General features: G+C 50.8%; 1 protein-coding gene across 9 annotated transcripts in view; it reads left to right on the top strand.

Annotated features, from left to right (window-relative positions):
* The window catches only part of CLEC16A (C-type lectin domain containing 16A), a 233,291-nt gene that overhangs the window by 35,484 nt on the left and 173,145 nt on the right, over window positions 1–24,662 (top strand). For all 9 annotated transcript variants that reach the window (XM_044935686.2, XM_044935684.2, XM_025275226.3 and 6 more), the window contains 4 exons: window positions 985–1,108; window positions 5,882–6,056; window positions 7,689–7,742; window positions 11,180–11,293. In XM_044935686.2, the coding sequence (XP_044791621.2) occupies window positions 985–1,108; window positions 5,882–6,056; window positions 7,689–7,742; window positions 11,180–11,293 (467 nt within the window). The remainder of the gene's footprint in view (window positions 1–984; window positions 1,109–5,881; window positions 6,057–7,688; window positions 7,743–11,179; window positions 11,294–24,662) is intronic.

Here is a 24,662-nt window from a genome sequence, read left to right as displayed (position 1 = left end):
GACGTTATTACTGGAGATGACCCCTAATTGGGAGGGGGGTTTAGGCGCTGCTTGGGGACTCGCTCCAGCCTGGTTCTGGGATGGCCTTAGATTGGAGAGGCTTCTAAGAGCTCAGAGCAGGGGCCCATCTGGGGGTCATAACCTGGAGGCCAAATCCAGCTCTCAGACAGGTTTTCCTTGGTTTAGATATTTTTTGAAAAAAATATATGGTCGTCACTATTTAAAACTTGAGAGAGCTGGAGTCACAGCCTGGATTTCTGACTTGAAGATGTGGCTGCTGCGGGCGCGCGGCCCTGCGAGGTGGGAGTGAACCGGCAGCGAGGATTGCTGCTCTGGGGCCACGGCGCCCCCGTTCACCCCTGGGCCTGCTGGCTCCGCTCACCGGTTACGGGCCAGCCCACAGGCCTCTGGACTCTGACCCGTCTGAGCCCCAGCCCTGCCGCCTCCTGCTCTCTGCTCTCTTCTAACCTGTGTCTTTCTGTCTAGATGCCTCCTGCCCTAGCTCTCTGCCCCTCTGAGCAACTGTCTCACCCTCCCAGCTCCTCACCTTGTTAACTCTTGTCTGTTTTTTGCCTTTCCTTCAATGACGATTCCCGTGTTCCTTATTCCAGTGTCATGTAAGTTAATAACTTCTGGTTTTCTGTTTTCTTGACTTACCCTTACATGCAAATATGAGAAACTTGCTTGAGAATGGTGTAGTTTTCATTGTAGTCTAGCTAAATGCACTGCTGATAAGTAGGTTTCCTCATGCACTATCAATGTTTAACCCTGATTCATTGATTTTATTAATTATAAAAATAACATAACTACCTTCATAGTTTTCTGAAAAAGGCAACCATTTTAAAGTATTTCCAGGAAAGACAGAAAAGAGTCAGATTATAGTAGAGGGCTTTTTCATTGCTTTTTTTTTTTTAAATCTCCCCCCAAGTTATTTTTGGTAGCTTGACTTTTTTTTTTCCTCTCTTCTTTTGTGAATCTTCTCAGTGGATAACCAGGCAATGCTGCACTATATCAGAGACAAAACCGCCGTCCCTTACTTCTCCAATTTGGTCTGGTTCATTGGGAGCCACGTGATCGAGCTTGATAACTGTGTACAAACAGATGAAGAGTAAGTGACTACCCCAAGGTGCCTGTTAGGTGGACAGAATGCTTTGGGGAGAATTCTGTTCTCATTGAGAAAAAAGCCAAACACTAGAACAAAACTTAGCACCACCCCCCACCCCGCCCTGTGCGTAGGCAGAATATGGACTTCCATACTCTGAAAGTTTCCACCCAGCTTTCCACTATTCTTAGCAATAGAAAGTTGGAAACCACTCAGATACCTCCCAGAGAGGAACAGGGTAAATGAATCGAGTGCACCCATAGAGGGGATGCTGGGCAGCTGGTGAAAAGATGAAGGTGACCTTCCACCGGTGATTGGATACCGTGCGGTACCCATCTCAGGGTGGATGAGACACAGCTTGCAGTGGAGTAGTATTCAGCAATAAAGAGGACCGAAGTCCCGACACATACGACACCCTGGGTGAACCTTGAGAGCGTTATGCTCAGTGAAAGGATGCAAGGTGGAGGAGGAAATGGCAACCCACTCCAGTGCCCTTGCCTGGAGAATCCCATGGAGGGAGGAGCCTGGTGGCCTGCAGGCCATGCGGTCGCAAAGAGTCGGACACGACTGAGCGACTTCACTTTTCACTTTCCTTTATAAAAGAAAACAAAAAAAAAAAAAAAAAAAGAAAGGATGCAAGGGCTCACACGTTATATGATTCTCCTTATATGAAATGCCCAGAATAGGCAAATCCATAGAAGCAATAGATCAGTGGTTTCCTAGGGTTGGAGGAGGGTATGTGGGGTGAGGTGCGGAAATGGAAAATGACTGCCTGGGCTTTTTTGAGGTGAGGGGATAAAATATCCTAAGGTTGATTGTGATAATGGTTGGAAAACTCTGTGAATATGTGTTAGTCACTCAGTCGTGTGTGATTCTTTGAGACCCTGTGGACTGTAGCTCACCAGGCTCCTCTGTCCATGGAATTCTGCAGGCAAGAATACTGGAGTGGGTTGCCATTTCCTGCTCCAGGGGGTCTTCCCGACCCAGGGATCAAGCCCAGGTCTCCTGCATTGCAGGCAGATTCTTTGCCATCTGAGCCATTAAATTGTATACTTTGGGTAAAGATTTTGGTATGTGAATTCTATATCAGTAAATCTGTTTAAGAAAAAATTAAGATGGTGATAAATAGACGTCTCAGAACAGGGTTTCTCAAACTCTGCACTGTGAATCTCTTGAACTAGGTAATTCTTTGTGGTGGGGCATCCTGTGCTTCATAGGGTGTTTAGCAGCACCCCTGGCCTCCGCCCACTAGACGCCAGTACCGCCCTTTTCCAATTGTGAAGACCAAAACTGTCTTCAGACAGAGGTCTCCTTTAAGGAAAAACTGTATCAGTTGAGAACCACTGCCCCAGAGTGATGGCTTTGCACAGATCTGGTGAGAAGTACACCTAGATGGGGTCAGGACAATAAAGGGACCTTGTCTCTTGGGGCTGCAGGGGGTTAGAGAGAGCGAAAATATTAGCTTCCACATTGGCAAAGAAGTAAGGTTCTGTGGATCACAGATCAGTTGGGAGAATGAGGACCCATATAGAATGGATGGATGAGGATGAGGCTTCACAGGTGGCTCAGTGGTAAATAATTCACCTGCCCATGCAGGAGATGCAAGAGACTCGGGTTCGATCCCTGGGTTGGGAAGATCTCCTGGAGTAGGCAACCCACTGTGGTTTTCTTGCCTGGGAAATCCCATGGACAGAGAAGCGTGGTGGGTTACAGTCCGTGTGAGGTCACAGAGAGTCAGACAGGACTGAGTGATTGAAAAAAAAAAAAAAGGAATATAGATATGAATAGTCATGGATATGAGCCCTGATCAGACACAGCTCCAGAAAGAACCAAAAGTTATTCAAGGAAGAAAGTGAACTCCTGGTCCTCCACTTGACTCTGCAGTGACTGGGTATAATGTCAACACCAGTTGCTGATGACTGCTGGGTGGGGAGGGGCAGAGGGAACACAGAATTCTGTCATCAAGGGAGGTCCTTGTGTACTATCTAAAATGGCTCGATCACAAAATAGAGGTCCTTGCAGATCGCAAAATAGAGGGAGGAACTATCCACAGAAACTCCTAAAAGATTTGAAACTGCTTCCTCTGGAGAGTGGGCAGGGGTGGGGGAGGTGGGGCCAGGAGCTGCTGTGTTTTATTATCTGCTCATCATTTCTATTGGATTTTTAAATCCATGTGTTCAGTCACTCAGTCATGTCTGACTCTTTGTGACCCCATGGATTGCAGCACGCCAGGCTTCCCTGTCCTTCAGTATCTCCCAGAGTCTGTTCAAATTCATGTCCATTGAGTTGGTGATGCCGTCCAACCATTTCATCCTCTGTCGTCCCCTTCTCCTCTTGCCCTGAGTCTTTCCCAGCATCAGGGTCTTTTCCAATAAGTCAGTTCTTCTCATCAGGTGGCCAAAGTATTAGAGTTTCAGCTTCAGCATCAGTGCTTATAATTAATATTCAGGACTGATTTCCTTTAGGATGGACTGATTGGATCTCCTTGCAGTCCAAGGGACTCTCAAGAGTCTTCTCCAACACCACAGTTCAAAAGTACTAATTCTTCAGCACTCAGCTTTCTTTATAGTCCAACTCTCACATCCATACATGACTACTGGAAAAACCATAGCTTTGACTAGATGGACCTTTGTTGGCAAAGTAATGTCTTTGCTTTTTAATATGCTGTCTAGGTTGATCATAGCTTTCTTCCAAGAAGTAAGCATCTTTTGATTTCATGGCTGTAGTCACCATCTGCAGTGATTTTGGAGCCCAAAAAATAAAAATCTGACACTGTTTCTGCTATTTCCCCATCCATTTGCGATGAAGTGATGGGACCAGATGCCATGATCTTAGTTTTCTGAATGTTGAGCTTTAAGCCAACTTTTTCACTCCCCTCTTTCACTTTCATTAAGAGGCTCTTTAGTTCCTCTTCACTTTCTGCCATAAGGGTGGTGTCATCTGCGTATCTGAGGTTATTGATATTTCTCCCAGAAATCTTGATTTTAGCTTATGCTTCATCCAGCCCAGCATTTTGCATGATGTACTCCGCATATAAGTTAAATAAGCAGGGTGACACTATACAGCCTTGACGAACTCCTTTTCCTATTTGGAAACAGTCTGTTGTTCCATGTCCAGTTCTAACTATTGCTTCTTGACCTGCATACAGATTTCTTAGGAGGCAGGTCAGGTGGTCTGGTATTCTCATCTCTTTAAGAATTTTCCACAGTTTATTGTGATTGATGCAGTCAAAGGCTTTGGCATAGTCAGTAAAGCAGAAGCAGATGTTTTTCTGGAACTCTCTTGCTTTCTCGATGATCCAGTGGATGTTGGCAATATGATCTCTGGTTCCTCTGCCTTTTCTAAATCCAGCTTGAACATCTGGAAGTTCACAGTTAACATACTCTTGAAGCCTGGCTTGGAGAATTTTGAGCATTACTTTACTAACGTGTGAGATGAGTGCAATTGTGCGGTAGTTTGAGCATTGTTTGGCATTGCCTTTCTTTGGGATTGGAATGAAAACTGACCTTTTCCAGTCCTGTGGCCACTGCTGAGTTTTCCAAATGTGCTGGCATATTGAGTGCAGCACTTTCACAGCATCATCTTTTAGGATTTGAAATAGCTCCACTGGAATTCCATCACTTCCATATGGAAATAACATACTGTTTATCTGTTAGTGGTGGGACTGTAGGAGACTTTGGTTTCTTTTTGCTCTTATTTTCTTCTTTAGTTGTCTGTCCCTTCCAGTGACCGTCTATTACTTGAGTAATAATCATAGTAGAAACAAAAGGTTCTGGATCTAGAGTGCTTTTTGCAGCAGATAACCGCTCGGGGGGAGGGGAACGGGCCCCATTGGCTATTTCAGATCTTTGTCCCTGTTGAGCGTGAGCGTGAGGCCGATCCACTCATAGGGCCTGGACAGCCCCAGTGCCTGTGTCTGCACTGGAAGCAGGCAGGGGCCTCCTGGGACCTGGGGTGTCACGTCCCCCGCGTGGTGCCCTTCATACGATCGGGACTGGGGTTGGCTGAGGCCATTGAGGACTGCCTGTTTCCTCAGAACTCCTCAGGAGCATTTAACTAGTGAGGATTTATTGTTCCATTAATGCTGCTTATCTCAAGAGCCAGGGATCTTGCCACTTGGACTAGTGGCTGCTCATGTTTGAAGGGCCTGGCTAAAAGCTTCCCTGGGTTTTCCTGTGTTTACCCATTTTGTTTGGGACTATGGTGATGATGATGGAGTCCATTGTTCCAAGGCCCCCAGGAAGTGGGAGGGATCCCACTATTGTTGTTGTTGTTTAGTCACTCCGTTGTGTCCGACTCTTTGCAACCCCGTGGACCGAAGCACACCAGGCTCCCCTGTCCTTCACTGTCTCCCAGAGCTTGCTCACACTCATGTCCATGGAGTTGGTGATGCCATCCAACCATCTCATCCCCTATTGTCCCCTTTTCCTTCTGCACTTAATCTTTCCCAGCATCAGAGTCTTTTCTAATGAGTTGGCTCTATGCAAAAGGTGGCCAAAGTATTGGAGCTTAAGCTTTAGCATGGTGATGATGGTGGAGTCCATTGTACTGAGGCCCCCAGAAAGTGGGGGGATCCCTTGAGTCCCCTAAAATCAAATGCAGTGGACCTGTCCATTTTTCCTTCCTGTAATCCACTGGTAGGGCCAGGATAGGTGTCTCTCGAGACTGGCTCAGATATTTGTTTGTGAATGAGGCACCCCCAGCAACCTAAGTCTCAGGCCATCGGTTCTCAGCTCTGAGCCTGGGCGCTGGGGCTGAGATGGGCCTCTCTCCCGGCAGGCACCGGAATCGGGGGAAGCTCAGCGACCTGGTGGCTGAGCACCTGGACCACCTGCACTATCTCAATGACATCCTCATCATCAACTGCGAGTTCCTCAACGACGTGCTCACAGACCACCTGCTCAACAGGCTCTTCCTGCCGCTCTACGTGTACTCACTGGAGAACCAGGACAAGGTAAGCCCGGCCGGGGGCGTCTGCAGGCGGGGGGAGCAGCCACCCCACGGGGACGGGGCTCTGCAGGGACCGCGGCTGGAGCCTGAGGGACAGTCCTTTCCTTCCCTTCTTTCCTGAGAGGGGGGTGAGGGAGAGGGTGGGAGGGAGGGAAGGAGAGAGACAGACGGCCAGAGCGTATGAGTGTGAGTGTGTGTGTGTGGACAGTAAATGAATGAGAAAAGATTACTGACATCCAAAGGAGACAGGAAACCTCTGCAAATTCCGGGTTTTGGTTTCCGTGCGTCCTTCTCCTGAGGTGCTTTCATCCCTGCTCACTTTTTCGGCTAGTTGCCAGAGCTAATTGACTTGGAGAAGATCCAGCCAGCTGCAAAACTTGAATGGCTGGAAGGGGTTGGAGTGCACCCAGGAAAAGATCCCGGGGCAGAGATTGTCCACAGTGACAGGCGGCGGAGCCCTCGAATGGGCCCATGAGCCCGTCTCAGATATGCCTTCTCCCTCCTCTCAGAGTTTCTGGCTCAGGGGTCTGGAGGGCACCGGGACCCTGCCCCCCAAGTGATTCTGAGCTGGTGGTTCTCAGTGCCCGTCCCCAAGAAAAATGCCACTTCAAGGAGAGGGGACCTTTGGCCAGTACCTCCGAGAGTGAAGGGGTGGAGGCTTTGGCAGGAGGTGGGACAGAGCCAGCTGGTTACTCTGCAGGGATTTCAGCCTCTGCGCATGTCCCGGCTAGACGGGGGTGTAGCTTTCTTTTTGGAGACAGAACACGGGGCTTCTTGTTACAAACAGGTGACTCAAAGAAAAAACTGCAGCCCTAACGAGAGCCACCTAATGCCGCTCTGGAGGCGGAGAGAAAGCTGGGGAACTGGTGTTTTCAGGCCTGGTTTCAAATTCTGCCTCTTTCCTCGTGACCTTGGACCAGGCAGTCAACCTCCCTGAGCAAAACAAGGGTCCTGAAGATCCTTACAGGCCTGGTAGGAGATGGAGCTCATTGGAGCCCAGTATAGATGAGGGGCTTCTCTGAGATCAGGGTGCCCCCCCTCTCCCTGCCCCACTTCCTGAGAGCAGGCCTCTGGGGCCTCTCTTGCCAGGTTCTTGGTGCCCCAGCTGGGGGAAATTAACATTCTTGGTAATTTAAGGAGCTGGTTCTTCTCTTGGGTCCAGCATCTAATCCATGACTCATGGTGAAAGGTTTCTCAGGTGGAAGGTTAGCAGCCTTGCAAATAGTATTGGATGGGATTGTTGTTGAGTCGCTCAGTCATGTCCAACTCTTTGGGACCCCATGTACTATAGCCCACGAGGCTTCTCTCTCTGTGGGATTTCCCAGGCAAGAACACTGGAGCGGGTTGCCATTTCCTTCTCCAGGGGATCTTCCAGACTCAGGGATCAATCCCATGTCTCCTGCATTGGCAGGCAGGTTCTTTACCACTGCACCACCTGGGAAGCCCATCAGATGGGATGAGGTGTGAATGTATTTTGCAGGGTCGACTTTGCCACCAGGAAAGAAGAACCTTAGGGTCTTGGAGGAAGTTGGGGTGTTGGGTGCTGCTCATTCAGACAGATGGCCTCTGGCTTTGGGGATTTCGTACCACTCACATGTGTAACCCAGACTTCTCTCATTCCCCCAACCTTCACCAGGGAGGAGAACGACCGAAGATCAGCCTGCCGGTTTCCCTCTACCTTCTCTCCCAGGTATGTCTGACCCTTCACCCATGTCCCCACCACACTGGGGTCCCGGAGCACTGCTGCCTTTCAGAAGTTTCCCAGGCCATCTCAGTCCATCTTCTTTGTGTGCGTCCCCCATCTTGAAATAAAACAACCCTGAGTCAAGGGGCTATGTATCTTCTTCATGGTAGTACTTGGAAATTTAAAAAGAAGTGAGAAATAAGTCAAACCTGGCAGATATGTCGTTGGTTTTTACTGTGGGGCCCGAGCTTTCCAAAACAACCAGGGAGTGTTCTAAATACCCTGAAAACGTGGCCTGTGTGGCCCCTGCTCATGGCCATCTTGAAAGAGGCCCGAAGCTGCAGGACCCAGTGTGTGTTCACAGAGCCGCCGCGATTTAACCAACTCCCACTAATGAGGCCGTTGTCGTGGTCCTGGGGCCCATGTTACCTTCTGGAAGGTATCTTGTAGCAGCCTCAGTACCCAAATTTGTGTCTTGAGCCAACTTGTCTGCATCCCTGTCTTCAACAAGTGTGTCTCCTTCTCATAATTATGTAATATTTACAAGAAGGGAAAAACTCCATGGCGACCCAGTTACATAACTTTAAAAATATTTTCATTACAAGCAGTGTAGACTCTCAGGCCATCTCATTAGACTGTTAAGCAGTTAGACGTTTGACCAGAGCTCTGTTCCCACTTCTGCAGCGGCCTAGGTATTCATTTGCTCTGCCGAGAGAATGTCCTTCTCGCCAGGTCTCAGGCCATTTTGCGTTTGAGGTGGGGCCATCTCCTGTTGGACCGGGAAGAGAAATGCTGACCCGGCCTCTTCCCAGCGGCCGGGCTCCTCACGTGACTGGCTTACGTTACTCTGGGACTCTCGTTCTGGGGGCTCTGTGTGCTGGGAGCCGCATGCTGACGCCTGAATGCCCCTCTGTGTGATGGAGCTCCCTGCAATCCCCTGCCCCTCCCGGCAGCTGTTTCCACCACCTCGTTACCAATCGTCGCTTCCCCTGCTGAGGATGCTGGGAGCCTGGCAGGAGCGAGCCAGCCAGATGCAGAACGGCAGGAATCCCGTGGCAAGCACCCCCAGCACCCTTCAGCTGCTGGCACACCCCGAGGATCACCGGGGTCAGGCCACGCTTTATCTCTGAGAACCCCCTTTCTCTCGCTTTCCTAGGAAAGGCCCAGCCACCTAGGCAGCTCATTACGTGTTTCAGTGTCTCATAAAAAGTGTTGTCACTGGCGTTTCTCAGCCTGAGTAAAGGGCTCTCGCACCCCTGCATTTCAATGGAACTTGATCATCACGTGGCCCGAATGTGTGAAAACCTCAAATCAGGCATGAATTCTGGTCCTTAAACTCTGCATCAGAGCATCCTTCCGAATTATTTTTCAAGCATTTCTGCTAACCCAAGAAAATTTGTGTTGATGACATTAATTTGGTGTGATGGAGATGTTGTGCAGCTGAAACTAAACCACCGCTGGGGACAAGGGCATGACTGGGACAGGCCAGCCCAGCCTTTGCCTCCGGCGGGCACACGCTTCCACCCACCTCCCAGTTACTCGTTGCCCCTCTCCCCGCTTTCCTCTGTCCAAGGCATAGCCGAGAAGAGCACCACGCGTGTCCACACTGGCCGTCACCAGATGGGCCCCAGTAGGTGCTCACTGGATGTTTGTGGACTGAATTCCTTCCTCGTCATCATGGTCACTCACATCTGAATGCCCGCCACAGCCCCTGATGTGGGCTAACCTGCTTTGTCATGCTGTATAGTCTGTGGTAGTTGGTATCTCCTCAGTGTTTTAAAAACAGACGTGCTTTTTTTTTTCCCCTAGGTGGGTACAACATTTGTTTATTCTACCGTGCCTTTTATCTGAATTGTATTTAATTCTTTGAACAATATAGTCACCCTCCTCAAATAGTACAAAATGACATGTAGGGAAAAGTTCCCTCTTACCGCTGCCCGCCACGTACCCAGCCCCACTCCCCAGTGGCGGCTAGTATTTTAGTCTCTGCCTCTCCTTTTTTTTTTTTTTTTTTTACAATACTTTAAAATAATTTTTTTAAGTGATAAAGTTCAAACAAGTGAAAACCAAGTTGTCTTTCTACTTTTTTTTTTGTTCAGTCTCCTGATTTCTGTCTCCAGAGACAACTATAGTTACAGGGTTTCCCCAGCTCCTTCCGGAGATGTTCTCAACTGGCAGTGATTTTACCCCCAGCCTGGGGACAGCTGGCAGTGTCTGAAGACATTGCTGGTTGTCATGCCTGGGGGAGGGGGTGCGGCTAGCATCTAGTGGTTCGAGGCCAGAGATGCTGCCAAATATCCTATGATGCCCAGGGCTGCCCCCTTACAGCAAGGATTTATCACCGGACAAGGGTGCCAAGGAGCGACTTCCCTGGTGGTCCAGCGGTTAAAACTTCGCCTTCCAACGCAGGCGGTGCGGGTTCAGTCCGTGGTCGTGGAACTAAGATCCCAGATGCCTTGAGGCCAAACAGCCAAAACATAAAACCGAAACCATTATTGTAACAAATTCAGTTAAGACTTTTAAAGTGGTTCACATCAAAAAAAAATCGTAAAACAGTGCCAAGATTTGGAACCCCTGTTGCATGTATATATGAACAAATACAGACGTGCACACACACCTTCTGATGTGCAGATAGTGGGTCCATCCCACGCTGCCCTGCGGAGCCGGTGTTACCACTGCGTCTTGAAACACACCGGTAGGTGTGTCTGAGCCGGTTCTCCAAGGCGGTGTGGGTACCCTGACTCCTCAGGCCGTTCCTTTGGACGCCAGGCAACAGGGTGGGGTGGCCAGGCCACCCCCCGACAGTCCAGTGCCTTCTGATGTTGGCCGCCTGGCACGACTCCATCGGTCTGTGGCCCGAGCAGCTTTTCCTCCCCAGTTTCCACACCTCCCAGCGCTGCCCTGGAATTCTTGAGCGCTCAAATGTACCGCAAGGGGAAGAGCTCATTCCATGGGTGGGATCTCTGCGTGGCCGACCCTCTGCCAAGTCCCGGACTGGAACAAGGCCTGCTGGCCCCTTTCTCTGCGTAACTGAAGGGCCGGGCCAAGGCGTCCTAGTCTTATCCTAATCAGATTTGACACCGAAACGCCTGCAGAGAGAAAAGAGGGTGCGGGTTTGGCATTCCGTTCCCACATTGCTTCACTTCACCCTGATTTGGCTTCAGGCGGCCAGGAGGGACAGTTGCGCTTTAACGCACTTCTTTCCGCCAGCGAGCAGCCAGCCAAATAGGCAACAGTCTGAAAGGAGGGCCCGCCCCTAGGAGGAGAAAAGTTCAACTTGTTTCTCCCAGATGTGACCCATTCTCTGGATTTCGAGTCACTGGGATTGCCACTAAGACGAGGCGTGCAGTAGCCCAGCCTCGTCACTTCAGGTGAGGGAAGGATGAGGTTGAAAGTCTACATGCTTTAATGCAAATCCTTTTTTTTTTTCCCTCCTTCACCAGGTCTTCCTAATTATACACCATGCACCCCTGGTGAACTCGTTAGCTGAAGTCATTCTGAACGGCGATCTGTCTGAGACATACGCTAAGCCCGAACAGGATGTTCAGAGAAGCTGTGTAAGTCATTAGCGGGGGGACTGTCTTAAGACCCTGATAAGACACCGTGGTTCATTTTGTTCACGTGTGTTTCTCTCAAACCAGAGACCAACATCCTGCTTGTTACAGCACCGATGTGTAAGCTGGTCTGGGATTCAGGGGACCTCATTGGTCTTGACATACCCAGAAGAATCTGGGGTTGGGTACCGAGAGTGGATTTGACTGTGCGTGTGTTATTGAACTTGGAATTGTCCCATTCTGGGCTTCAGGCTGTGTATCTGTGGGGCACGGTTATTGGGGCAGAATGAGAGAATACTTTGTCTGAGGCCCTGCTGTCTACGGAAGCTGGGCAAGGAATATCTGAATGACACAGACTCCGTGAGAGCCCAGTAGGGAGCGGTGGGGACTGTGACAAATTGGAGAATGTATGTGTCCTTCATGAGCAGTTACAGCTCACCCCAGCCTGAAGTCCTTCTGCAGTTAGGTGGATAAAATACACTGTGGACAGGTCCTCTCATGTCTCTGGAGATGCTAGAAAGCTGCATTTTGGAACCAATACTCCCATCACCAACATGGCTTGAACAGCATGTTTATGGTTTGTCACGTTGTACATTTGATGCTCTGCTGAAGGGAAACCCCCGAGGCTTTCCCTGCTTGGCCCTGTGTCTGGCCTGCCTTCCCCTCTCCCATCCTGCTCACTCTGTCTTGGCACCTCTTGCTTGGTCGCCAGAGTGCCCTGTGCTTTCCCTGCACGTTTGTGCTGGAAGACCCTTGCTCCCGGTTCTCTCTCGTCCAAGGTCTTAACCTGTTCGGAGCAGGCATCTTATCTGCTATTGAGTCTTGTGAGTGTCTGAGATGAGCGGTGCTCACACAAAGGCCCTGTCTCTGCAGCCCTGTTCTCAGGCAGTCGGCGCACAGGTGATGGGGCCGGGCTTACCCTTGGGCAGTCAACTCTGTTGTCATATCTGAGCGAGTGGGCGGAGTGTGGTCCTGGAGCGTGAAGGGTCAGAACTCCGTGGAGTGCAGTTACTCGAGGCCCCTGCCCTTCTGGTTTTCCTGGTTTGCTGTATCTTGGCTGGGCCACTGTGCTCTTTAAGGGAAATCAGAACCTCTGAAAAGGTTTCCAGAAACCTCTGTCCTCATTGGTGGTGGCGTTAGTTCAGCTGAATTGAATGAGGTCTTTTCATGGCCCCTGTCTGGCCTGTCCTTCTTCAATTCGTTCAAGAAGTATTTATTGCACCCTTTCTTTAGATCAGGAGTTGTTCTAGTTCTGGTAATATACAAAACCTAAATAGCCCCTGCCATGCCGGGGCTTTATGATTCCGCAGGAGGGGCAGAACGTTGATAAAACTTACAAACAAGGCTACTATTTCAGGTCTTAGAAATGCTCCAAAGGGCAGGAGTAGTGTTTGATGAGAGGATTTAACTTGGAAGTGATGAGGGTGAAGAGTGTTGAACAGAAAGGACTCCCCTCGTGGTCCATGATGTGACAACACATGGGCTGGAGAACGTGGAGCTGACAGTGTTAATACTGTTGATACCACTGGAGAGATTTCTTTGCAGCTTTCTTAAACTCTCTTGTGCTGAGTGAATGCAAGTTACAGAACAGCGAGTGAAGAGTCAGCAGGGTCTCCAGGCGGGGCTGTTGAGGACCCCTCCAGCCTTGGGGTTGCCCTGGGAAAGTCATTTTACCCCATTTAGAGAACAGCGAATGTCAGTCCCACTCCGGAAAGCTGTGGTGAGAATGGGGAGAAGATAGACGTAAAGTGTCTACAGGTTGCAGGCTGGCCCTCAGAACTCTTTGGTTTGGTCTTCACAGTGCTAGAAAAATGTATGAATCGCCTGCCAACTCTAAAATTTGGGAGGTTTCACATAAAAATCCAGATTTCAGGATGGTCTTAACAGTCTGAAGATCTGGTCCCAGTTGTGCCTGTGTTCCTGTAAGAAGCTCCTCAGAGGCCACCCCCAGCCCCCATCAGACGAGTCCTGTGTCGGCCATCAGATTTGTCCAGTCCCCACGCAGCCAGCTGGTAACTCACACTACAGTTATGTTAATAACAGATGAGAATGTAGTGGGTTCCTTCAGACTTCCTTCTGTCACATGATTTCCAGACCCCAAGATCACTGCTAACTGCAGTTAGACTTAGCATTCCAAGAGGTGAACCCAGAGACTGTTGGGGTGCTTGGGTTTGCAGGGCTTTTCATTTAAATTGATTGACATGCAGTTGCAGGAAATAAACTATAGCGATCTGTTACCCTTTCCCTAGTTTCCCCAGGGGTGATGTCTTGCAAAACACTAGGACAGTGTCACAAAGCAGGATATTCACATCGGTATGTGGCATTTGCAATTAAAGCAAAAGCAAATGGCATGGAAGTTGCTGACAACCTCTCAGCTTCGGATTCCCAATTTAGTTGAACCTCCGATCAGCAGGATTATCTCCGAGATTCGTTCATTTTCCCAACAGCCTTCTCTTCTCCCGCTTCCATTGTGATAGACACACGGTGCTCCTGGCAGAAACACCTGAACTAAAAATGAAACGCTTTTGCGCGCGTGAAGACTCACCAGCCCAAGTGAAAGTGTCAGCCTTCTGCTTCCGGTTATTACCTTTCCCTGAGTGTGAAATCGAAGTCTGTTGTGTTTTGACGACTGCTGTTGAAAATTGGGAAGGGCTTCTCTCATCAACTTGTTTGACAATAGTCCTGGTGAGATTTACCTCTCTTCCCTCCAAGCAAGAACAGACTCCTATTGTTTCCTGCCTGACTCGGATGTGGTTTGATCATACTTGTTTTAAGTTTCTTGGTCTTTTTTAACCTACTTTCTCCTTCCCGTAATTTGTTAGATAAGTTACTGGTATTGCTTCATTTTACCAGCAGACCTTTCACAAAACCAAACCAAAATTGAAGAGAGAGAAGCAGAGGGGAGAGCAGAGTTACTTGAAAAGTCTGTAATTTAGGGTTAAATTGAAAACACATCAGCATGCTTAGATAGACGTCTAATTGGAATTCATCTGTGCATTAAAACCATATGGTCCCTGCGAAGGGATAACTCTGGCTGTAACTCTAACGCAGAGCAGATAGTTTTCTTGTCGGGGGAAACAAGAGTAAGAGAACACTCATTCTGAAACCGCCAGCATCTCATTACTTTTGCAAAATGAACATACAGATTAGAGTATGGGATGTGCATCATTACCTGTAGGTACTTTTTTGTTTTTGAAGGGACTTTTTTCATCCTGGGTTTCTGTGGAATTGCTTCCTTGGTTTTTGCATTCATTCATCCATTCCCTGAGAGAGATGCGCTGGTGCCCAGGAAAGACACGCCCCGCCCTCCTCACTGGGCTCCCCAGCCCCGCGAGGACAGGGTATCCTGTCTTGGAGACACCTGTGTCGCCTGTGCTGTCCTGGGACTGGCCGGAGATGCCTGGGGTCCGCCGCAGCCCCGAGTGGCTCAGTGGGTGACCTGGTGGCAGGGTCACAGGGGCTCCTGTGATGTTCTTCCTGACTCTCAGAACCTGACCCTCACAGGCGCCTTCTCTCTGCTCGGGGAGGTTCCCCGTTCTGTCTGGTGCAGTGGACTCTGAGCTGGGCTGCCTGGGCCCCTCAATCCTGGCTCCTCGCCTTACTAGGTGTGTCTGGGGTAAGTTCGTCCACCTCTCTGGGTTTCCATGTCCTCACCTCTCCAATCAGAATAACAACCATGCCTTTGCAGAGAGGATTAAATGCAGCACATGCTCAGTCGCTTAGTCATGTCTGACTCTTTGCGACCCCACGGACTGGAACCTGCTAGGCTCTGTAGAGTGCTCATTGGAAGGACCGATGCTAAAGCTGAAGCTCCAGTCCTTTGGCCACCTGATGCGAAGAGCCGACTCATTGGAAAAGACCCTGATGCTGGGAAAGAGCGAAGACAGGAGGAGAAGGGGACAACAGAGGATGAGATGGTTGAATGGCATCATTGACTTAATGGACAACAGTTTGAGCAAACTCCGGGAAATAGTGAAGGACAGGGAAGCCTGGCGTGCTGTAGTCCATGCGGTCGCTAAAGAGTCAAACACGACTATGCAACTGAATAACAGAGTGTTTATTCCAAAGCCTAGCACACATCAGGGCCCAACTAGCAGATGCTAGCTTCATAGTGGTCTGAGTTCCTGAGGCTTCAGAACAGCCCCGCGTCTGCTACCTCCCTTGTTGGGATGATTAACACAGAGGCGTACTCAGTGCTCCCCAAAGGGAGGAGCCCTGTGACGGGACGCACGGCACAGAGGGTCAGGTGTTGGCGACGATGACGATGATGACAGCAGCGATGATGGCCCGGGTTGGAGCGCCGCCGAGTAGTGTTAGTGTTTGAGCCTCTGCAGCTGGGCCTGCAGCTCAGCTGGCCTGGGTCCCTCTCTGGAAAGTGCGAAAGGACTCAGTTCAGTTCAGTTCGGTTGCTCAGTCGTGTCCGACTCTTTGCAACCCCATGGACTGCAGCACACCAGGCCTCCCTGTCCATCACCAACTCCTGGAGTTCACTCAAACTCACGTCCATTGAGTCGGTGATGCCATCCAGCCATCTCATCCTCTGTTGTCCCCTTCTCCTCCTGCCCCCAATCCTTCCCAGCATCAGGGTCTTTTCCAATGAGTCAACTCTTCGCATGAGGTGGCCAAAGTACTGGAGTTTCAGCTTTAGCATCATTCCCTCCAAAGAAATCCCAGGACTGATCTCCTTCAGAATGGACTGGTTGGATCTCCTTGCAGTCCAAGGGACTCGAAAGAGTCTTCTCCAACACCACAGTTCAAAAGCATCAATTCTTCGGCCCTCAGCCTTCTTCACAGTCCAACTCTCACATCCATACATGAACACAGGAAAAACCATAGCCTTGACTAGACGAACCTTTGTTGGCAAAGTAATGTCTCTGCTTTTGAATATGCTATCTAGGTTGGTCATAACTTTGCTTCCAAGGAGTAAGCATCTTTTAATTTCATGGCTGCAGTCACCATCTGCAGTGATTTTGGAGCCCCGAAAAATAAAGTCTGACACTGTTTCCACTGTTTCCCCATCTATTTCCCATGAAGTGGTGGGACCGGATGCCATGATCTTTGTTTTCTGAATGTTGAGCTTTAAGCCAACTTTTTCACTCTCCACTTTCACTTTCATCAAGAGACTTTTGAGTTCCTCTTCACTTTCTGCCATAAGGGTGGTGTCATCTGCATATCTGCGGTTATTGATGTTTCTCCCAGCAATCTTGATTCCAGCTTGTGTTTCTTCCAGTCCAGCGTTTCTCATGATGTACTCTGCATATAAGTTAAATAAACAGGGTGACAATATACAGTGTTGACGAACTCCTTTTCCTATTTGGAACCAGTCTGTTGTTCCATGTCCAGTTCTAACTCTTGCTTCCTGACCTGCATATAGGTTTCTCAAGAGGCAGGTCAGGTGGTCTGGTATTCCCATCTCTCAGAATTTTCCACAGTTTATTGTGATCCACACAGTCAAAGGCTTTGGCATAGTCAGTAAAGCAGTAGATGTTTTTCTGGAACTCTCTTGCTTTTTCCATGATCCAGCAGATGTTGGCAATATGATCTCTGGTTCCTCTGCCTTTTCTAAAACCAGCTTGAACATGTGGAAGTTCACGGTTCACATATAGCTAAAGCGGAGGGACTGACTGGCACTAAATTCACGTGCTTGACTGGCACTGAATTCAGAGTGGGAACAGAATTCTGGGGCACAAGAGGCTGGTTTATCCCCAAATGAGAGTGTCCGCCATCCCTCAGTAGGCACCAGTTCAGCCAGTTGGGACGGTCTCCAGATGATTCTCGGGGGATCCAGAAAGGCGAGCACACACCTGAAGTGCTGGCCGCCAGTTCTCCACGTGGTACCCGTCCACCCTGGGAGCTGGGCCCTCTGCTGGCAGAAAGCTCCGCCGGGATGTGGCTCGTGGAGCCTGAAGCTGAGGAAGCAGCGGCTGGGCTTCTCTGGCTTGTGTGTTTGCAGGAGCAGAGCGTCCCTTCATCACTGGCTTGGCTCACTGCTGGCTCACTGCTGTACAGCTGGCCTTCCAACCCAGGCTTGAATCAGAGGGCAATGGAGCCCCCACCGGGGACTGAATGCATCCAGTGGAAGAGCCCCCTGCAGCTGGGATTGCAGTTCCCCTGCATCTTTCAGTGCCCCTGACCTTACCTGTGAACCCCGTGGCAACCGATGCTGGTACCAGAGCACGCACATTCTTCCTGAAAATGATCGGCTTCTGGGAGGGTGGATTGGAACACCAAAGGGAAAAAATAGACTGATATATGTATAAATCAAGGGCCTTAGCTGGCACAGTTGCAAGCACTTACACAAAGAACTGGACTCTCGTGCATTCTCCCTTTTGGTGGGTCTGCCGTGGTCTAGCCCGTCATCCCTTGATAGAATTACTGCTCCCAGGTGCATCTGCTGCCTGCAGGGTCCTGCGTGTGGCAGCGCTAACTCGTTGGCGAGGGGATGTGACAGAAGCAGAGAAAATCCAGGGTGCAGCATGTCCCACGTAGGACCCGTCACCTCTCCCTTCTTTCCTGTGGAAGCAGAGGCTGCTCAACTGTCCGAAGCCCCGTGGCATGGAGGCTCTTGGAGATGTGGCCTGCAGCCACGTGGGTGACTGACCTGAGGGGCTAAGTACTGCTCCAGGGAGCAGAGAAGGGATGGCCATGGCCTGGAGGAGCTGACAAACAAGGCAGAACACTGTGGGCAGAGCGGGGGTGGAGGGGGCATGGAGGAGGCTCTGTGACTCAGCCCTGAGCTAGCTCTCCTGTCTGCCTGGCAGCATGCCCCAGAACGGGCTGGGGTGGCCACCAGGCTGGACATGGCTCAGAGGGATGAGGCAGTACCAACACCCAGCTGAATGGAGACCTCCCGTAGTCTGCATTTTTTCCAGATTTCAGCTGAAATCAGGAAAATAGTGGGTGGGACAGGAAGAGGAGTTTACCTCCCACTTCTGTGCCCTGGGGCTTCGTGTTTATCAGCAGTCAAGTCCCTTTGGGCATTTGAGTTTTTTAACTAGATTCTGAGCTCCTTGAAGCTGGATTCAAGTTGTTTATTCATCCATTCAAAACATAATTACTGGGTGTGTGCCAGCTACTGTTCTAGGCACTGGAGAGACACCAGGAACAAAACAAAGACCCCCTAACCTCCAGCAGCTTCTCTTGTCGCGGGAGGAGAGCGGAGCCATGAGCTAAAGTGCACAGCAGAGCAGGGAAGGTTCTGGCGAGCCCCTTGGACAGCAAGATCGGGGATCAACCCTCAGTACTCACGGGAGGGCTGGAGCTGAAGCTCCAGTACTTTGGCCATCTGATGTAAAGAGCCAACCCATTGGAAAAGACCCTGATTCTGGGAAAGATTGAAGGCAGGAGAAGAAGGGGGCAGCAGAAGATGAGATGGTTGGATGGCATCACTGATGTGAGTTTGAATAAGCTCTGGGAGATGGTGAAGGACAGGGAAGCCTGGTGTGCTGTGGTCTGCGGGGTCTCAGTTGGACACCACTGAGGGACTGAACAACAACAAAGAGCGTCTTCGGATGTGAGACAAGCTCAAGAAAAGCAGCTGCAGTGAAGCAGAGAAGGGAGGGGATGCGCTCTGGGGCTGGGGGCGCGCCTCTCCTTAGGGTAGCCTCAAAGGGAAGGCGACAGGGGAGCACAGATTTTGAGGAAATGAGGGAGTGGGCCATGTAGAAGTCTGGAGGAAGAGCTTTTGGGCCAGAAAGCACAGCCAGCGCAAAGGCCCTGAGGCAGGAGTGTGCCTGGAGTGTCAGGAACAGCAGAGAGCAGCATGGTGAGGCAGAGTGTGATGGGGGTGAGGTGTGGGGTGGGGAATGACGGTCCGAAGCAGATGCACCTTTCAAGCCATTGGAGCACTCGGGAGTTTACACTGAGGGAAGTGGGAACATCCTAACCTGGGAGTCCGTGGTGTTTAGCATGGTTCCTGCAGGAAACTTCAGTTATCTTGAAATAACCCATCTCAACAGGGACGCAAGCACCACATCTCTCATGAGCAAGGAAATTCCATCCTGGTCAGTGCCAGAGTCCTCCATCCAGGAAACTGGGTTTTGCTGGGGTGGGGATGTATGTGCTTCATTTGCATGGAGGCTGGAGGGCTGCGTGTTGATGAGAACAAGGCCCCCTGGTCACTTCCCCCTCTGCGTGCTCAGCAGTTTGTCAACAGGCAATTGCAGGCGTCCAGCCTCAAGTCCCCAGGCTGCTTCTGCTTCCGGCTCTTCTGCCACTATCTGCAGTGATGGTCTCCAGTTTAGCATGAGATTAGGGTTCTGGGCCAAATGTTTCAGGTCACTGAGAGTCACCACTATTTCACAATTCATTATTTTTTTTAACAGAACAAGATGCAGTCAAATATTCTTCCTAAAGAAATAGCAGCCAAGTGCTTGGTTTATCACTGTTTCACCAGATGATAAGATATTTTATTTTGCATGAGTGTTGAACATGCCTCTTTAATCATAAATATTTTGGGATTAATATCTTTGGATTAATTCACGCTACAAGCATTTATTAGCTCTTCATGGAGTGCCAGACGCAGTATCAGAGGGCCAGACTAGGCAGTGCTTGGTTGAGAGGGACAGAGAAGTTGGTCAGGGTAGGGGGCCAGGGGATGGGCAGCACCCCGAGGCTGCTTTCTAAGTAGTCCCAGCACCATCTCAACATGACCGGCTGGTTCCCACAGAGGCCAACGCTGTGTGTGTGTGTGTGTGTGTGTGTGTGTGTGTGTGTGTGTGTGTGTGTGTGTGTGCGTGCGCACGCGCGTGTAGCATGAGGCCTCTGAGCTCCAATTCCAGACAAATAGGCCCTGTTTTGGGTGATGCCTCGGCTGCTGAGACACTCGCTGATAATTGGTCAACGGTGGGGAAGAAAGCCAGGCTCCTCTGTTAATGGAAGTGGCCTGTTACCTCTTCATGTTTCGCCCGCCTCGGGTTTTCTTTTCCCCATTAAGCTCGGCCGTGCCGCTCAGAAGCCCTGCTGACGTCTCCACAGTTGTACATCCTGGACGCGTGTGGACTTTGGCTCAGCAGCCCACGTCACTCAGGGTTTGGCATGTAACACACACCCATACATCACCCCGGAGTTGATTCTATCTGATGTTTGCTCACGGATCACCTCATTTTGGAATGAGTGTAGGGCTGCTTGGTGGTGATTAGCGACCCTGCTTCCTATGCAGCTGGTTGCAAAGCCACGTGCTGTTGGTTACGGTGGGCATAAACCTGAGTCACCGTGAACTCCCCCGACCCTACCCACTATGACATCTGGAGCTGTGTGCATCTGAGATAAAAATGGGAAAAATTGCACATTGTGTGGCTTCCCTGGTGGCTCAGAAGTAAAGAATCCGCCTGCCAGTGCAAGAGACCCGGGAGATGTGGGTTCGATCCCTGGGTCAGGAAGATCCTCTGGAGAAGAAAATGGCAACCCACTCCAGTACTCTTGCCTGGAGCCTGGTGGGCTACAGTTAATGGGGTCACAAAGAGTCGGGCATGACTGAGCGACTAAGCACACGCATCCCTAATGCCCGTTGGGTCAGAGGGCCACCTGAAAAGTGATGTGATGTGTGGACTGTCCCAGGCAGGGCTGCCTGCTCCTCTGGACAGTGTGACTCGGGCACGGCAGGGTCTTTACACCCACCTTTTGAGAGGCTGGCCCCACACGGGGAGACTCTCCCGGTGCTTGTGGGTGGGGCTGGACGCTTGAGCTTGGCAGCAGAATAGTTGAGCATTTGATGGGGGGCGGTGCTGAAGCTACACTTCCTGGGTGCAAACCCTGGCGTTGCCTCTCAGGTGGCCTGGGGCAAACCCCTCCCCTCAGCAGCCCCCTCCCCACCTGTGTTATTTGGAGGATAAAGGAGTCCATCGATACATGTCAAGTGCCCAGAGCATCGCTGGGCATGCTTTCTGTGCTCACCGGGTGTTAGTAATGGTTATTATTACCTGAAAAAAAAAAAAAGAAATAAGAAAGTGTGCTGCTACCCCTGGGAACCTCACAAGAGCCCTGCAGGAAAAGTGTCAACATGAGGCTCATTTGATGCATGTGGAAGCTGAGGCCCAAAGGGGAGAAGGCCGCGGGTAGGGTGTGTGGGCCAGCGGGCGGGGCTCCGACCACTCCAGTGCCCCGTGGATCTCAGCCTGCCTTTGTGCTGAATATCCCGCAGGCCCAGCCCCCGAGGCTGGAGGCCTAGGAGGGGCCCAGGAGCTCTTTGGGGTGCTGAGTCTCAGCCACTCACAAACCAGGAAGCCAGCAAACAGAAAGTTACCAGTTTGATTGGTTTTGAAAAAGCTAGACCCCCCTCCCCTACCAGCTCTCCCATCCAAATGATCTATTTGCCAGGAGGTGGAAGGTGAATAAGTATCTCGAGAGCGCCTCTTTGTGGCAGAGGTCGGGCCGGCATCTTTGTGTTCAGCATCTCGATTCAGCCCGATGGCGGCATGTGATGGAGCTGCTGCTGTCCCTGTTTTTCAGACACAGGAACTGAGGCTTGTTGGGTGAGGCTCACTCGGCCAACAAGCGGGTCTGAGATCTGGGCTCAGGTCTGCCCTCATGTTTCATGGGGTTTTTTCTTAGTCCTCATGACCTGTCTCCTTTTTTGGGGGGAAAATCTGTCTCCTGGTTCCCAAGTCCCTTAGCAGAGCTGTTTGAACAGAAGGATGCTAGTTGCTTCCTCAGAAGGTGAGCGGCCTAGGCCCGGGAGAGCCTGGGGGTCCCTCTTGCAGCTTGACCACGATAACTGCTCCCACAGATCCAGACAGAATTCTAGGCCATGTTGCCCGGCCTTTCGCTGACCTGCGCCTTCAGCGTCCAGCCCCTTTGCCTCGCCTTCCTTCTCAGTCACATTTCTTCCCTGGCCTGCCTCTTGCCCCCGTGCTGCTTCCTCCCCTCCTCCGTCACTGAGGAGCCCCAGAACACCCGCTCAGCAGCTTGTCTGTGCCGGGGTGGGGCCCCGACACCTGTTCCCAGGACGTGAGCATCGTGAACGCCTTCCTATGAACTGCTAGCTGGAGAGGCCATCGCTGGCCCAGCAGACTGTGCCCCCGGGCACTGTCACCGTCACCGGCACACCAGCTCCAGGTGGCCCTGGCCTTGACAGAAATAAAGGTGACTGCCCGGAGCTCGGAGCCGCCCTGCCCAACGTTCTCGTCTGCTCCCGAGCGCTCCAGTAAACTGCTAACACTCAAGCCTCGGACTAGCCATTTCCTTCCCCACAAAGGCCTCTCCAGGACCCCCCCACCCCGCCCACCTGCCCCTGTCCTGGCGCGGTTCCCCACCGCTTCCTCCGTGCCCCCAGTGTGCTCTGCACTCTGTTTTGTGTCCGTCCTTGTGTCACGCACAGCAACACATCACAACTCCGTGCTGGACTGTGAGATCCTAGCCCAGCACCCGGGCTTTCGTCAGGGCTTAACTCCGCTGGAGACTGCCGCCAAGCCAGCTCCCCACATCATCTAATTTGCTCCTCACTTGTATTTAGGGCATTGCGACAGTCTGAATTCACTGGAAATCCTCTCGGTAAACAGTTTTTAAATTGAGAAATAACATGAGTAAAGTGCATAAAAGTGCAGTGATCTTTGCTGTACTGCTTGATGGCTTTGGACCAGTGGTTACATTCATGTGTACAGGTGCCCCTCGCTTCTGGAAAGTTTGCCTCTCTCTAACCCAAGTCCTCACTACAAAAGACTGAAAGAAGCCCAAAGAGGCTTTTTACTTTTAGACAAAAGGTGAAAAGGGAAAATAAGATGCACACTGGCTGGTTCTGCTGCAGCTGTTGAGCGGCAGCGCACCTCCCGAGCAGCCCCACCACCGTCGGCACCTGGGGGTCGAGGCCCGGAGCTTTGAGCTGCGTCTGAGCATCCGTGCTGCATCCCCGTTTAGTCTGTGTGCCTGTCAGCAAGGTGTGTCCTAAGGTAATCGCTTCATCCTGGCTTATGGAAGGTCTCGTAGGACTGCTCTACTTTGAGATCGTGGGGGAAGCTTGTGATTCAGGTCAAGAGAAAAAAGCCTCTGACGTCCCCTGCAGCTCCTTCTTAGTCTATAACCAGCACCCCCACCCCCACCCCTGCCACCAGCGAATCACCTTTCTGATTTCCAGAGGTGCCTTTTTTAAAGTTTTTTTTTTTTATTCAATTGTGAAATACCTACAGCAAGTACATTTACGATGGATGAACCGTTTTTAAGTATATGAGTTGGTGGCATTAGGTACATTCTTTAAAGGCATTCTTTACATTTTAATGGCACTGCCAAACAACTGAATGATACAAAAGCGACTACAGTAGAAAGTGAAAGTCCCCCCGACCTCAGTGTCTTCCTGAAAAGGAACCACCGTTTTCAGTTTGTGTATCCTTCCAGACCTTGCTCTGGGTACCGTCATTGGTCAATATCTGTCAGCTCAGGAAAACCTGGTGTGTATGTACATGTTTTGAGTCGACAGTTTTTTAACTGTAAATGGAATCCTTGATTGGTGGATCACACGGGGTCTTTCTGGTGTGGTGCGCGTTGGGCTCTTTCTGGCGCCGGGTGTGTTGGGGCCTTTCTAAGGGGCACACACAGACCTAGTGTGCCCTCTGTGGCATCAGTGATTCTGCCTCTCCTTCTCCACTCAGCTGCAGGCCTTGCAGGTTTCAGTCCTTACTCCTCACCCTCTCGCTGTCCTTGCAGACCCTGTTCTCAGATCCCACAGCTCCTGAGAGGCCTTAGTTATCACTGACCCCTGGGGGAGTCGCTTTTCTCCAGTATTTAACTTTGAAACAAGGACCAAAGGTCGGAGGCAGGCAGGTTGGTGGAAGGTGTCATTAACCAGCAGGTGGGGGCAGATGCTGTCAGGAGGACTTAGACCTCTAGGTCACCCTTGAAGTCACATTTCTGGCCTTCAGCTGCCTCTGACCCTAGATGCCAGCCTAAACGTGCAGCCACGGAGCCCACAGCCCCCATGCTGCATCCCCCACTCAGGTACAGGCAGCATCTTGGAGTCATCAAGGAGGGTCCCCTGACTTCACTCCTTCTGTTGCTTGGGTTCCACAGCCCTGTGAGGTGAGCCCTGGGTGGGTGAAACCTGAGCCTTTGGGAAATGTAGACCTTGTATGCCTGAGGCTTGTCTCTGAGACATGCATGCTGTGCTTTCTTTACGGGAAGATAAACCCAAAGGCCTTCTGATTTTTGACTCTGAAGGGGGCTTTCCCATTTCTTCTGGTTGGTCCCATGGTGCTGGCTCTTCCACTAAGTTCAGCTACTGAGGTCTTAGGCTCCTTTCTTCATCCACCCTCACCCACCCACCCCAAACTTTCTTGTTTTCTTCTTGATCTCTCCGTCACGTTGGATGTAGTTGCCACCATTCAGCAACCCGTCAAGCCTTGCTCTGGTCCAGACACCTGGTTTAGGGGGAGAGCTCACTGGG

This window comes from Bubalus bubalis, chromosome 24 (assembly GCF_019923935.1).
Source record: "Bubalus bubalis isolate 160015118507 breed Murrah chromosome 24, NDDB_SH_1, whole genome shotgun sequence".
In the NCBI taxonomy this organism is placed as follows: domain Eukaryota; kingdom Metazoa; phylum Chordata; class Mammalia; order Artiodactyla; family Bovidae; genus Bubalus; species Bubalus bubalis.
Note: the sequence above shows the minus strand (reverse complement) of the source record. Positions and strands in the feature narration are given on the sequence as shown.